This window comes from Cyclospora cayetanensis, unplaced genomic scaffold (assembly GCF_002999335.1).
Source record: "Cyclospora cayetanensis isolate NF1_C8 unplaced genomic scaffold, CcayRef3 CcayRef3_contig_129, whole genome shotgun sequence".
Lineage (NCBI taxonomy): Eukaryota > Apicomplexa > Conoidasida > Eucoccidiorida > Eimeriidae > Cyclospora > Cyclospora cayetanensis.
In genome coordinates this window covers 44,758-58,255 of record NW_020312069.1, presented here as the reverse complement: position 1 = coordinate 58,255, position 13,498 = coordinate 44,758, and the positions used below count along the sequence as shown (strand labels likewise).

Genomic DNA, 13,498 nt, shown 5'->3' with positions numbered 1-13,498 from the left:
TGCTGACTCTCTCACCGATGGCGCAGTGATGGAGGCGGGAAAACCCGCAAGCGCCTTCGTGAGGGGGGAGCTAATTTTTGCGTGCATGCTGACTCGGTTGCTGCTGTGGAGTTGTGTGTGCTGCTGCTGTTGCAGGACACAAGGCCTGTGCGTGGTTTCCTGTCGTATGAAAGGAAGGAGGTCAAGATTGATCTTATATACCCTAAATCCTAATGCCCATGGAGGTTGGGGTCGGGGTTCGGGGATTTTAGGGTGTAGAGTCGGACAAAAGTCAGGGTCGGGGACGGCTCGGTGTGTGCGATTCCCCAGACTGTAAACCTTAATTACGTAGATATAGCCGGTCTTGCAATGCGGCCCCTGATGAATGAGCTGCCCTGTCGGCTCCCTGCAAATCTGTCGACCTAAGGTTTAAAATGCAATACATTTGGTGACCTTGGTGTTGCGGGTTTAATACGCTAACGCATAGAGCCATTTGGCATTGAAATGTAGGACTGCAGCTGTTGCTGCAAGTCGCACGTAGCTGTATCTTTTGTTGCAGCCGCAGCAGCTGCTTTCTGCGCCGGTCGCTTTTATTACGCTTGTAGCTGTAGCAGCAGGGTAGGTATGCCAGAGGAAGTTTATTCACCTCGTGGCAGTCAGCGCAAAGTGTAAAAAGTTTGCTTCTAGACTTACTTGCTTCGGGAATGCGAGATTTTTTTCATTGGGATAGCAGGGGTCTGTGGGGAGGTGACCTTGTGGTGGGTATGGCTCTGAGAGATGGCTTCGCTTGCTCTGTAAACACCAGGGTTATAAGGCTGGAGACATTCCCTTGTTCCCCCAATTTTTTGCTCTAATTTGTGTTTTAATCAATTCGGAAAAAGTTTACAGCGCTTGATGTGGAGAGTCTTAGTCCAGCAATCCAGCTACTGAAGTGGCTACCACTGCAACGCACGCCCCACCGCGTGCACCCACGATCAGTGAGGGCTTTGTGGAGGCCTCGCAGCACATAGAAAAGGGCTTTTCCGGCACGTGCGGTGAAGCTGCCGGCTTCTGGCCGAAATAATATTTGCCTTTTCAAGACACACGCAACCGTCCCTTCACAACCGACAGCACATCAGCTAACACCGGCAGAAGCGGCAAACTGTAAAACCCACATGGGCAGTCGCCACTGCAACAAAAACTCGGCAAAACGGGATCCAGCTTCTAAGGATATATCCCGATCAACTGCCACACATTGCAATGTTCCGTGGTACTGACCCATTGGCTGCCCTGCTGCTGTTAATTCGCACGCTCTGATGCTACTTGCCCTTGCGCCCGTCGCTTTGCTGCTCACTCGCATGATGTATGCTTAAGAGGCCACTGTAGTGGCACGTGGTTAGGTAGACCGCTTTGGTGTTGTCCCTTGGTTTTGTTTGCCCAGTTCTTTGAGCGCGAAGTCTTAATCAGTGGCACGCACCATGCCTGTAAAGGCAGCAAAAGGTAAAGGGAAGGGAAGAAAGGGCGGCGTAAAGGGTCCAAAGAAAGCGCCAAATAAAGCAATCACCCTTGCCCTTGGCCACCCGCCAGCGGTAGGTCCCTGGAATCCCCTGCCGCTGGACCAACAAATTGATGCGTTTGCTGGTGCCATTGCCAAACCTAATGCTGTCGTAACCTCGACTGCTGGTGGCCCTACTCTTTGTGGGCGAGGCATTTTGAGCAGCGGAAAGCCTGCAGCCCCACCGCGGTATTTTGTTCCTACCCGGGATGCCGCCATTGCTGCCATAACAAAGGCAGCTGAGGCCAGGCGGCAGCGCGAGCTTGCTGCAGCAAACCAAGAGACTGAAGCCGCATCTGCGGATGTAACCACGGCGGCAGCAACCACGGAAAAGGATTCTACAAGCGCTGTTTCTCCGCCATCGGAGACCATACCAACAGCAGCAACACATGCTTCCGCTGCTGCATTTCGCGCGGGCTCTCTGCATTCCAATGCCCAATACTGCGCCATGGCGCGCACCCTTAGCTGTCTCAGAGAAAACATTGAGGCCGAGACTAGCAAAGGAAACAGTGGTACTACAAAAACTCTAGACCCAACAGCAATAGGCGAGAGGCGAATGTATACTGAACTGCAACGGCAGCTGCTGTTGCTGCAGCAACCAAACGCACCCACCAGTCATCTGCGACAGCTCGAAGCAGTGTACAGGTGGTACAAAAGATCCTGCTGCCCTCAACAGCAACAACAGCAGAGGCTGTCAAAGCAGCAGCAGCCGCTAGAGCAGGAGAAGGGGGAGGAGGCAGCAAAACATTGGGGTGGGTCACTAGATGGACCAACAGAGGAGCCTGTCGCGGGTTCGGTCTTTTGGAAGCCGCCAGTTGATTCTCCATTGCTGGAGCGAGCGCCTAGTGTCACGCAACAGTGGCAGCAACAGCAGCATCAGGATGAAGGGCCAGTGGAATCGGGCTTTTGCAAATATGTTTACTCGCACACTCCCCTGTGCACGCCGGCAGACAAACTGCGACTCTACCGAATAAATCTTTTGTTCAGGCCCAGGCCGCTGGTAAGAAGGAAACTTAATGGTGGGGATTCGAAACAGCAACAGCCAAAACAGCGGCCATGGAACAGCGGCAGCAATAGCAGTAGTCGTAGGAGCCCCTTTGCTTATCAGCCAGCTCACGGGCAGCCTCCCTGGGGTCTTGTTCTCCCCGATCAAGAAGGCCAGACGGAAGACCCCACTCCAGCGCCAATGAGACCGCGCCAGTGGCAGTTCGAGGGTAAGGCAATGCACAGCAACAAGCCGTAAAACCACTTTGGCATACACTTGGGTCGCACACTGTTGTGCTAGAGAAGCGTAGCCTACAACAGTAGGAAGGCGAACGGATGCACGGTGGTAGAGTGCACCTAGGGGTGTCCCATGTACCGAGTGTTTTAGGTTAAGGGAATTATTATCACGGATTTGCGTGTAGAGCATTGCTAGCGGTGCCAAGTCTCCCCTGTTCGGTGCTTGGCATAGACGACGTAGAGTAGAGTCAGAAATTTAGAATTCAAAGGGTCCTGCAACGAAGGTTTAGACTTCAGCAGGTGGCTACATGTCTTGTGGTATGCCGATGTCTCGATTGCCGGTGCGCAAGCTTTCCCTGTCAAACGCCCCAGTGTGAACCAGAAGGTTGCAGGATTTGTGTTTAACCGTTATTATTTTTGTGAAGCCCGCGAGAGTGGGCGAATGTTGGTGCTGTGGCGGTTACGAGAGTGGTTTCTTTCATGATTTGGTGCTTTGGTGTTTTCGGCGCGCCTTGTTCTTCTGCGGCCTCAGGCCGGGCAGTTGTGTGGGCAGAGTGGGGTTTGGGAGGTTTGAGCTGCTTGACTACGACGGTTGCGTCTCTAGGATGAGATCTAGCTTTAAGGCTGGCAAACAGGGAAGAAGTTGTGTGAATTCCAAGATTATGAATTATGGTTTAGCAGTGAGCAGCGTCGATGGCTGGATGGCCGAGTGGTCTAAGGCGCTGCGTTCAGGCCGCAGTCCTCGCGGGCGTGGGTTCGAATCCCACTTCAGTCATGTTTCGTCCATGCTCTGTGCTTGCATGCATAATGTAGATGCATTCTCTGTTTTAGCATACCAACTTATTGTATTAGGCACAGTTATGCACAACACCGTGTCATACTCTGCTTGCCTTCCGAACGTGTGCATGTTGGAAAGGAACTACTTGCAGGAGACGCATGGGGGGTATTTAGCCGAGTTCTGCTGGGAAATCCTCTGTGTTTCCACACATAGAATTAAGGGTGTCTAGTGTAGAGCAGGTTGATTTATCAAGGATTTGCTAGTCAGGCCTCTATGCGTCTAGATCAATCGGGTCGCACATATAGGGCTTTACTGCCTAGCGGTTTTGCGTTAAAGACTTGCGGCAAGTCTTTAAAGGGCTACTGCCCGGCAGTTGCAGTGGGAAAAGCTTTTCGCTTTACAATGAATATGGTAAGATGCGCCAATACGGGCCATGTAGGGGAATGTTCTCTTTGGTGATTAGGTTACGTTGGCTCCGACCGCCGGTCCCTCATCCAGGCTCAACTTCATGCACGATGGCTGGCTGGTCGACAGCGAGAACAGGCACAAGCAGAGTGCGCCATACCCTACACGGCACGCCCTAGTGATCTTTATACCACTGCGTTTTATGCTGTTGCATGCACCAGAGGGTTTACGGTTCAACCAATAGTCTTTGCTGCTCAGGAGAGAGGCGGCTAGGAGAGGACTTGTTGAAGCTTGGCAAGCCCGAAAAGACGCTAGCGAGCACGCACCTCTGCTGTATGCATGCAACGGATACCCCACGTGGTAGCCTAGCCGTACCGTGCGACACATGGGCATTCACTCCACCTCAATGCCTTTGCTGGCTCTCCCTCACAAAAAATATAGGGAATCGAGCCCTTACTTCTAGGTCTGTGCTGTTAGTGAAAGCTTCTTCCTCTATTGTCCTGCCGCTATCGGTGCACAGAACGCTGCATGCGAATGTAGGTCTAACAAACGCTGTGCATCTGCACACAGCGTGTGCAGCCCAAACTCCGGCTGACGAGGCCACTGGCTTCTTGTGTGACTGACTACAGGGTGGCAGAAGGGTCTCGCTGCTCTTTCCAAGCCACCGGGTGAGGCCACTACGGTTTGAAGTCCACGAATGTGGGCTTCTGCAGGCACGCAGCGTACAGCAAAGCTGATACTCTGAATAAGTGCCTCTGTGCGTCAATCATAGCGGCTCGCTCTCCTCCTTACCCCTGAACCTAAGATCAGGAGTGCCTGCTAATGAGACAACTGCAGGTTGAAGCACAGTGACTCGGATCATCGATGCTGCACCTTGCAGCGACCCCAAGCCTCCCTTCGGCACGTCGGGAGAGCCTGGGGACAGCTCGAGACCCCCTCTGCGCACACGCCCATGTCTGAAACGGATTCAGACACCTCAAAGGGTGAGCGACAGCGGCGGCAAAAGCTGCTACTGCAAGAGCGACAAAGACAGCGACTCCAGGACCAGGGGCACACAACGCGTGGTGTTAGAGCGCTGCCAGACTCCGTCCATGGGCTGCATCCCAAGGTACTCGGGGGATCGGGGCGTAAGGCTTTTAAAATGCGAAAGATTAGCAACATCAAACGCAAAAGGATGGACTTGTTTCCCCGGTTGTGTGGGATTGAGCACTGAGTTCTTCCTACGAAATACTGCTTTCAGGGTCGCAGGCGTGTGTGGGCGGGTCTGAGCTCCTCTATGGATGCATTGGACCAGCCGTCAGCAGCGGCGAAAAGCTGCTCACCAAGATCAGCAACTGCGGCAACGAACAAAAAGTCATACGAAGCGGAGGCCACCGTTGTCTCATGGGACGCCTACGCACAGGCAGCTAAAATTTCAAAGCGGCGTTTGCTGGAGTGTGACAGAAGTGAGTTGGTCACTCTGCGTAAGTCCGTGAACGATCGAACTTCCCCAAGTCCAAGAGGGTAAACTCTGCAGAGGGCGGGCAGTGAGCACTTCGCGACCCTCTTCCTCTGCGAAGTTCACCACTTAGGGCCTTCCGGAGGAATTGAATAACACCCTATTGGGGGCACTTGGTCGTTGTGCTGGAATCACCGAGTACTTCGCAACACCACTGAGCCTAGAGCACTCTCTTCCTTCACTTCTATCCCCGTGCAGCCAGGATGCGCGGCTTTTTATTTTATTCGTTTATTGGGAAGAAAGCGAACGGCTAATGGTGGTGATTTACCGGTGGAGCAGCTGCAGTAGTACAACAAGGGCTGCGCGAGCGGCAGTTCTCCCTCGCTTTCTACATGTGCGTTGCCTGCTGCTGCTGCTGCTACCGTTTGAACAGACTGCCCCTCTGCACTTTCGGCTCCGGTTCTTCAGCAGCCCAGTGTATTTGCTGCCGTTGCCGCGTATCGGGAGCAGCGGCAACAACAGCTAGCTCAGAAGAAGAAACCGGCGAAAAGGGCAAAGAGCGGTAAAAGCGCAGGAGCAAGCCGGGAGAGCACTACAAGGCCTCATAAATTAAATGCCAAGAGTCACACTGCAGCGGGAAACAAGTAAGAGGGCACAGCACAGCCAAGACCCAACTGCCTGCTTAGACTGTTGGACCTTGGTTTTACTGCTGACGCACGTGCTGCTGCACAGTCTCAGGCGGCCGATCGCAAATACTTGGATGTGTGTGTATGTGTGTGTGTTGATTTAGCGGGGGTGCACAGTTGGAACAGGTCGCACAAGTAGAGCACCAGCAACACCAGGCGCTGCCCCTGTTGCTGCCGCGAATGCCGTTTCGTCTGGCGGACCCGGCAGAGGCAATAAAAAAGCCGAAATCGCAAAAGAAGGGGCGTGGAAAGAAGAAAGCCTAGAGCTATAAAAAGCAGCAGTCCCTACAGTAGCTCTAGCATAACCCAAGGCAGTGTTTAAACAGCGCCATCACTATCTGCTGTTGTTTCACTGTAAAATTCGCGCACCAGCAGCAAGAGTAGCGGGTTTCGCAGCCACAACACGTTCCCAATAGGCAAGAGAAATGCCACATCGGCCATCGCTTCCTGTCGAATTTTTTGTGGCTCGAAAGACACTCTGAAGAAGGCATACACCGGGGTCTCCAGAGAGGTTAGCTGCGCAGCTGCAGTTGTTCCCGCTGCTCTTGCCGTTACGTTGTACTGGCCGCAGCTGCACCCAGTGATGGGGGTAAGCACGTGAGCCTAGCAAAGCAGAGACTCGCCCTCTACCGCACTTCTTTAAGGCTTCTCTGCTAGCAACGCTGAAACCAGGAGCCCGCTCCTTTGCCTTGCTGCTGCAATTCTAGCAGCTGCTGCTTCTGTTGGTGGCCCCTGTGTTGTTGCGGACACTGGGAAGCCGTTGCAGCAAGCGTTTCCGCTGCGGCGAGACCCCTCACGGTGAGCGACTACCATCCGTTTCGGCCGCCGCTCCTCCAGAAGCACCAGCAAATGTGCTTTCAGGATTTAGGGGAAAGCGCAATTTAAAGTATCCCCTTTGCTGTCAAGGGGACCAGCCTGCCCAGTCGTCCTTCTTACGACCCCAATGTATTCACATATGTCTTAGAGCCCAGCCACTAGCCTAGAATGCGATTTGGACGGCCGCTAGCGCTGGAGTCGTGGACGCTACGCCCTAGTAGAGTCGTGAAGCTTAAGAACGCCAAACCCTTTTATACCCGTGAAAGCGGAGTTCGCACTGAAATAGTTCCTCCGCCACAAGCAACCAATTATTCCTGCTTCAGAAGCCAAAGGCCGCCAGGAGTGAGCGTCGTGCTTCCCAGGCCAGCGCTGCCGCCATACACGCGTGACGGGGGAAGGAAGAGCGGAAGGAAATTTTCCTCTTTTGCAGTCAGCGACCTCACTCCTGCTGGTGCTGCTGCTGTGATGCGCGACTGCTGAACCTGTCGCTGCAGCGGCAGTAGCAGTAGCAACAGAAGAAGCAGGGGCAGCGGAAGCAGGCGCCTTAAATGACGTCGCTGCCTCCTGGTTGGTGTATCACTAGATTGCGCTCACACGTGCCTTTTGCTGCGAGTTCGGTAGGAGCAGTAACTCAGTGTGGTGCACACGTCGCGCGCCTCTCCTTTCGTGATGCTTTAGCTGCTGCGTGCTGCTTTCGAGGGAATCAAAGCGAAAGGGCATTCCTCGATGCCCATGTAGATGCCAGGAGGACTTCTTCACTCGGGGCAGACCCCTAGAGGTTCCCTCCGCAACGCGTGCATGTCTGCACCCCCCGCGCCTTCTTAGAGTGCATCCTGCAGCAAAATTGTCTTACCCTTATTGATCTGCCCCCAACCAATGAGGCGCCAGTGCTTGTCCACACGCCGGCTGAGTGCAACTTTATCACCCACCTATTGCAATCACCACACAAAAGGGAGCAGAAACAAGCGAGCCTCAAAAAGCCTCGAACTCGTAATTTACGTCAAGAAAACACGCGCGCGCTTCCGGCGCGACTCAGCATCTGACCTCCCTTGAAACGGCCTCTTCTTGCACTGCGGCTACCTATATCTTCATGCAGCACTGTAACTCCTAAAGACCCCTCCCCCTATCCGGCCATGCCGTACCTAGGGCAAACCTCTCTAACCGCATACTCCCCAGTCTCCCTGTCGCAGACACCTAACTTTCCCTCGCTCCTTCCCCCCTCCCCCGCTAAACACGAAGGCCTTACTCGCGTGCAGACAGGGCCTGTGAGCTCCAGCTTGGCGACTTCGGGTTTGATGCCCGCAATGCGCGCTCCCACCGACGTCGATCCTACATTGACCATCACGAACTCGCCCTTCTTCAATTTGGAAACCTTTGTAGATTTCTCTCCCTCCTAGAAAACGCAAAACACAACAAGCCCGCCGCATCCAAAAGATAAATGGTGGCTGGCAGCTGGAAGACGCGATCGTTCGAATAAATTTAAAAATATGTTTTTGGCCAAGATATTGCGGGTCCTAAGATTGCTACTTCTTTAAAACGTAAAATACTGATAAACACCAGTTTTACTTGAAATAAAGAATTGTTGACATAAGGGTAATACACTAGTTATTTAAGTGAAAGGACACCTCCATTCCAAACCCGTTCGTTCAAACCCCCCTCCCACGCCTCGAGAAGACATTTTCTCCAGCGCTTCCCCACAGCCTCCTCTCCTGCCCTCGCAGCCTCCTCAAATATCCCTAGCAAACTGCTCTGGCCCTTCAAACAACCCTACCTGGCTCTTGACGCCGAGAAGACGCCTAAGAAGATAGTAATTTACGTCGATCTCGATATAGCAGTCCGGGAGCTTCCCGGGGTGTCCAAGGACCTGCCCCACCAATCTGTCTGCCCTCGTTAATGTGGGATCGACTCTTGTTCCGACTCCAATTAGACCCCCTGGAACGGCAAACTGCAGAGGATTCTCCTCCGCAAAGAGCGAAATGATGCGCGACGCAATGGGCCTGCAGCGGCAGAAGATTACAGCACGCACGGCACATGCATCCCTCCATGCCCGTTCCAGCAGCTCCTCCTTTCCTCCTCCTCCACGGACCCCCCTTCCCCCCGAAAATCCACAAACAAACACCTGGCAGCAGCGCAACAAACGGCGGCAGACAGCAGCGCTTCCAGCCGTATGAAGGACCTGCATTGAATAACTCCCGAGTTGTCTTTGCTGATAATGCCCGGCCGTATCTCAATCTCATCGTCAACCCGCAACAAGCCTTCACTGATCGAGCCTCCAGCGACCCCACCCTGCAGCTTCTCAGCCTCTTCTCCAGGCTGGACACACACACACACACACACACACACACACACACACACACACCCGCGCAAAATAAGAAATACGCAATTAGAGACTGCCACTCCCCACGCGTCAGAAACTCGAACACACTCCCCACGCGTCGACGCGGGGGACGGCCCCTCGCTCTGCCTTGAAGCGACACACCGCAAACGGCGAGTAGAACTGCCTGCCTCCCCCCAAGCAGTAAGCCCACACGAGAGAGAGAGAGAGAGGACACGAGAGAGGAGAAAGGAGGCTCTTGCAGACATGCGATATACATAGAAATACCAACGCCACTCCCCACGTACACATGTGCACATGCACGGAATAATACCTTGTTGACGTCAAAAGATCTGATAATGATGAGTTGAGGCGGACGCGAAAAATCGCGATGAGGCACGGGCACGAGGGTGCAAATCAATTCGCAAAGGACGTCGATGTTGTACTTCAACACGGCGGAAATCGGAATGATGGGTGCCTTGTCGGCAGCAGTACCTGTTTTACAGACAGACAGATAGACAGACACACACACACACATACACATACGCACCAAACGCCAGTCTGTCGTATCTCCATCTCAAGCAAAAATCCACCTTCTCACATACCCACCTCCACGAAGATACACACATACGCAAGCATGCGTGCACAAAGACACACACGCATGCATCCATACACTCCGTAGAAAAACACGATACCCCCTTCACAACGCCGTTGAAACCCTCCAGCGTGCTGCCACCTATCTCTCTATCTCTATCTCTCTCTCTCTATCTCTCTAACGCCACGCCCTCTTGCTCTCCCCTCCGGCAAACACACCGATCCAAGCCCCCAAATCACCCAGCAGCAGAGCCTACAAAAACCGTGGCAGAGGTAGAAAGAGAGAGAGAGAGACTCTGCCCCTTACAACGTGCCCTTTCCCTCCGTACCTGCAACGAATTGCTTGATTTCTTGCTGCTGCTGCAGCGCCTGAGACTCCTTGATCAGCTCCACCTTATTCTGCATGCAGACGCAAGTGCAAACCTAGGGCGCCTCCCGCGTCTCGCGCATGCCCTCGAAGACGCCTAATGCGAGCGAAGACACCTTCTAAGACGCCTCCAAGCGCGTCTTTCGAGGTCCAACACGCAAGTGTCGTGCCGCCTAACCTGCAGAATGATAATATGCTGAAGGCGCATAATTTCAACTGCTGCCAAGTGCTCAGAAGTCTGCGGCTGCGGGCAGCTCTCATTTCCCGCAATCAGCAGAAGAGCGGCATCCATCACAGCGGCGCCGTTCAGCATTGTCGCCATGAGAATATCGTGCCCTGGACAGTCCACGAAGGATACGTGCCTGCATCATCACCCCGCATACCCGCACAAATGCATTTAAATGCACATCTAGAGATGCATACTACAACGCCGCCATCTGCACTCCCAACGGTGAAGAGCCAGCGCGTTGCCCTCCCTTCCAAAGCCGCATACGGCATACTCCCAAGTATTACCCCCTCCCTTCCCTCCTCCCCGAATACGGAGTCACTGCAATTGCAGAAAGACCAACCGACAGACAGACCAACATTCACACAGTCTCCCCTACCACCCCTTGCCGCCCCGTCTGTCTCAATGCACTTCCTTGTACGCAACAAACACCCCTAGGCATATCGCGACATACATACCGCATCAACTTCATCTTGGCACCGCATCCCGGCCTCAAACACGGGGGATCGTCTTCCTTCGAGGAACCATATGACCAGTAGCACTCGGGAGGAGGGCAGTCAGGATTTGTGCACTTGTAAATCTTTGCATTTGCATAGCTGCACAGTACAACCCAACACATATACATATACATACATATACATGCACACACACATACATACATATACATACATACAGATACACATATACATACATATACATGCATACACATATACATACATATACATACATACACATACACATACATACACATACATACACACATACATACACATACACATACATACACATGCATACACATACACACAGATACATGCATATACATATACACACACAGAGACGACCCATGACGCCAGGTGCAGCAGTCCTGTTTGGAATGTGGTAAACGAAAATACCAAAAAACGAAAAGTCTTCTGCCCAAAGCCACCACGAACACAATATGTAAGCAGAAGGTTTGGATTCCCTGCCAACACCCCGCGGGAAGAAATGGACTTGGGCAACCTCTCTGTCTCTTTTTCTCTATCCGTCTCTGCATCTGTCTCTAAGTGTAGGTGTAAGTGTCTGTATGTGTGGATTTCGACCGCGTGAAGGCCGCTGCCGAGACACCCAACCGGAACACAGGGCGTCTACGAAAAATCACCTACCCAAGTTTGATGGTAATGTTTCTTTCTTTCTCATGCTTGAAGCGCACCGTCTGAACCCCCGAAACTGCCCGTACAACCGTCGATTTGCCATGCGCGACGTGACCGATGGTTCCGAAGTTTATTGTTGCCTGCAAAAAGCGAAATCGAGGGGAGGAAAGGCGAAGATGAGGTTTAGGGGGACGCGAAGGGGGAAAAGAAAGGGAAACGGGGAGTGATCATGACACAGGCAGCGATGGCTGCAGCGAGCAAGCCACAGGAAGGAATATAAGCAAGTTGTTGCTGCAAACAACAACCGCTAAAAACTAAATGGGGAGACGGGCTGCTAGGTACAGTCGGTCTTTGAAACTAGCAACCGCTAGCTAAATACTGTTCATCGCGCCGGTACTTACTTGACGGCTAATCACTTCGGGGGAAAGGGGTGTCAGCTTGCTGACATCCAGCGTAGAAAGATCCTGCAAGCACATCGAGCAAGTGGCAAAAGACATGTGACACCATCAGGCCTTTGAATAACACGCTGCACGCGCATCCCTGAAAGGCCATACGGCGCTCGAGTTACGCCAAATGTTTCTTGGGGAATAACAGGCACCTAATAGCCACTGCCCAGGCTCTAGACCATCATAAATCTGCCCCCACGCCGTATCACATCACTGGCCACCCCTTTCTCTCCCTTTTCGCCCTCTTTTCCCATATTCATACCCCCCTCCCCAAATCGCCCCCCCGTGTCGTTTGTCTCACTTGGCAGAGCAGATGGTCCGTAGCGGCCGCCATTTTCCCGGGATATATATATGCGCTTCCGGGCAGCTGCAAACACAGCAAAGACGCTAGTGAACAGACATCCTAAGAACTTTCGCGCTGAGAGGCCCCCAGCGAAGGGAGGGCCCCCTTGCCCACCCACCGGCCCTCCCACGAAGCGTGCTGCTGAAATTCTGCAATTCCGCTGTACCGCTGCTGCTCGTCTCACAGCGTAGCTGTTGAAGACCGGGCTAAGAAACGCAAACACGCAGAAGAAGCCCTTTCCGCAGGCAGGACTGCGCCGCAGCGCTTACTCGAAGCCGCAAAACGGTGTGGGGGCGAGGGTTGCGAAGCGGGAAGCGGCGATCGAATTCCAGTTGCGAACCTCCAAGAAACGGAAGAAGCAGTTTCGGCTTTGCATGTAGCGTATAGGTTTGGCGATTTTGGCTGCCGCGCGGCAGCATGCATAATTGCAGGGAAAGCCCCGTCCTCATGATGGGTGCCACGCAGCCGACTGGAAAGCGCTCACTCATGCGCCGCCTCCCTTCTTCATTGTAAATGTTTGGAAGAGGCTTTCTTTTTACTTTTAGGTGCCACACGCTGCGCTGAGGGGGCTGTTTTTCCAATTCGCATGAAGCTACCCTACCCATTTGGGACTTGTATTCCCGCGGTTGAAGGCGGCGGTGCCGCCGTCTGAACACGTCTACGCAACTCTCCTTTCCAAGGGCTTCCCAGAAAGCTGCAAACTGCACAGCAACGGGGGAACGCAGCGAGCAGCGCTCCCGCGCCAGCATGCGTCTTGCCCTCTTCCCTCTGTGCTGTGCAGCTTTGAATTCTTTTAGCCCTCTGCACCGGTCGCATGGACCTCTCTGAGGCCGTATGGGTGGGTATGCGTGTGAGAATGGGGATGTGAGTGTGTGTATGTTTGTTTCCAACGGCGGCACGACACGGCGTTACCCCTTAAGGAACGATGCTTCGCTTGTCTTCCGTTCTGCTCGCCGGAGGGCCAGGGCGCTCCTTGTGCACTCCCACAGCTCACGGCCTCTCTGACGGCCCCTTCAGACGCATCAAATTCAGACTTCATAGACAGCAATTCCACAGAAAATACAGGGTAGGCATAAAACTCTGAAACGACCCGCCGACGGGGCCTCTTGCGGAAACACACACACACGCATATATATACATGTGTGTATCCCTGCATGTTCTTCTTTTTTTGCTCCTTTCTTTAGAGAGCCAGCTAGCCTTCTTCTTTCTGCCTGTCCAGTC

The 13,498-nt window shown here is 53.3% G+C and overlaps 2 protein-coding genes and 1 non-coding gene across 3 annotated transcripts; 2 read left to right on the top strand and 1 right to left on the bottom strand.

Moving 5' to 3' along the window:
• Positions 1–1,436: 1,436 nt before the first annotated feature.
• LOC113147100 lies at positions 1,437–6,313 on the top strand. The gene is made up of 7 exons (XM_026336444.1): positions 1,437–1,815; positions 1,888–2,752; positions 3,160–3,302; positions 3,976–4,185; positions 4,889–5,025; positions 5,158–5,319; positions 6,146–6,313. The coding sequence occupies exons 1-7, from the start codon at positions 1,437–1,439 to the stop codon at positions 6,311–6,313; spliced, it is 2,064 nt and encodes a 687-aa protein (XP_026192229.1).
• On the top strand, positions 3,430–3,509 carry Trnal-cag. Its single transcript has one exon. It is a non-coding gene; the product is annotated as a tRNA-Leu (tRNA).
• A 1,365-nt stretch (positions 6,314–7,678) lies between the features above and the next one.
• On the bottom strand, positions 7,679–12,268 carry LOC34621053 (eukaryotic translation initiation factor 2 subunit gamma). Its single transcript, XM_026336440.1, has 11 exons — positions 12,236–12,268; positions 11,890–11,952; positions 11,501–11,628; positions 10,817–10,954; positions 10,311–10,494; positions 10,095–10,164; positions 9,506–9,666; positions 9,034–9,170; positions 8,629–8,854; positions 8,104–8,250; positions 7,679–7,786 (listed from the first exon to the last, which is right to left on the bottom strand). Exons 1-11 carry the CDS (start codon positions 12,266–12,268, stop codon positions 7,679–7,681), a joined length of 1,395 nt encoding a protein of 464 aa, XP_026192225.1.
• Positions 12,269–13,498: the final 1,230 nt, after the last annotated feature.

Excerpts from the sequence above, each read along its gene's own strand:
- LOC113147100 (XM_026336444.1), top strand. The coding sequence starts at position 1,437 with ATGCCTGTAAAGGCAGCAAAAGGTAAAGGGAAGGGAAGAAAGGGCGGC. Across the intron at positions 2,753-3,159 it reads GCAATGCACAGCAACAAGCC|CCCGCGAGAGTGGGCGAATG; the intron begins GTAAAACCACTT and ends ATTTTTGTGAAG. Across the intron at positions 4,186-4,888 it reads TGCTGCTCAGGAGAGAGGCG|ACACCTCAAAGGGTGAGCGA; the intron begins GCTAGGAGAGGA and ends AAACGGATTCAG.
- LOC34621053 (XM_026336440.1), bottom strand. The coding sequence starts at position 12,268 with ATGGCGGCCGCTACGGACCATCTGCTCTGCCAA. Across the intron at positions 11,629-11,889 it reads CCGAAGTGATTAGCCGTCAA|GCAACAATAAACTTCGGAAC; the intron begins GTAAGTACCGGC and ends CGCTTTTTGCAG. Across the intron at positions 7,787-8,103 it reads CAGGCCCTGTCTGCACGCGA|GTGGGTGATAAAGTTGCACT; the intron begins GTAAGGCCTTCG and ends TGATTGCAATAG.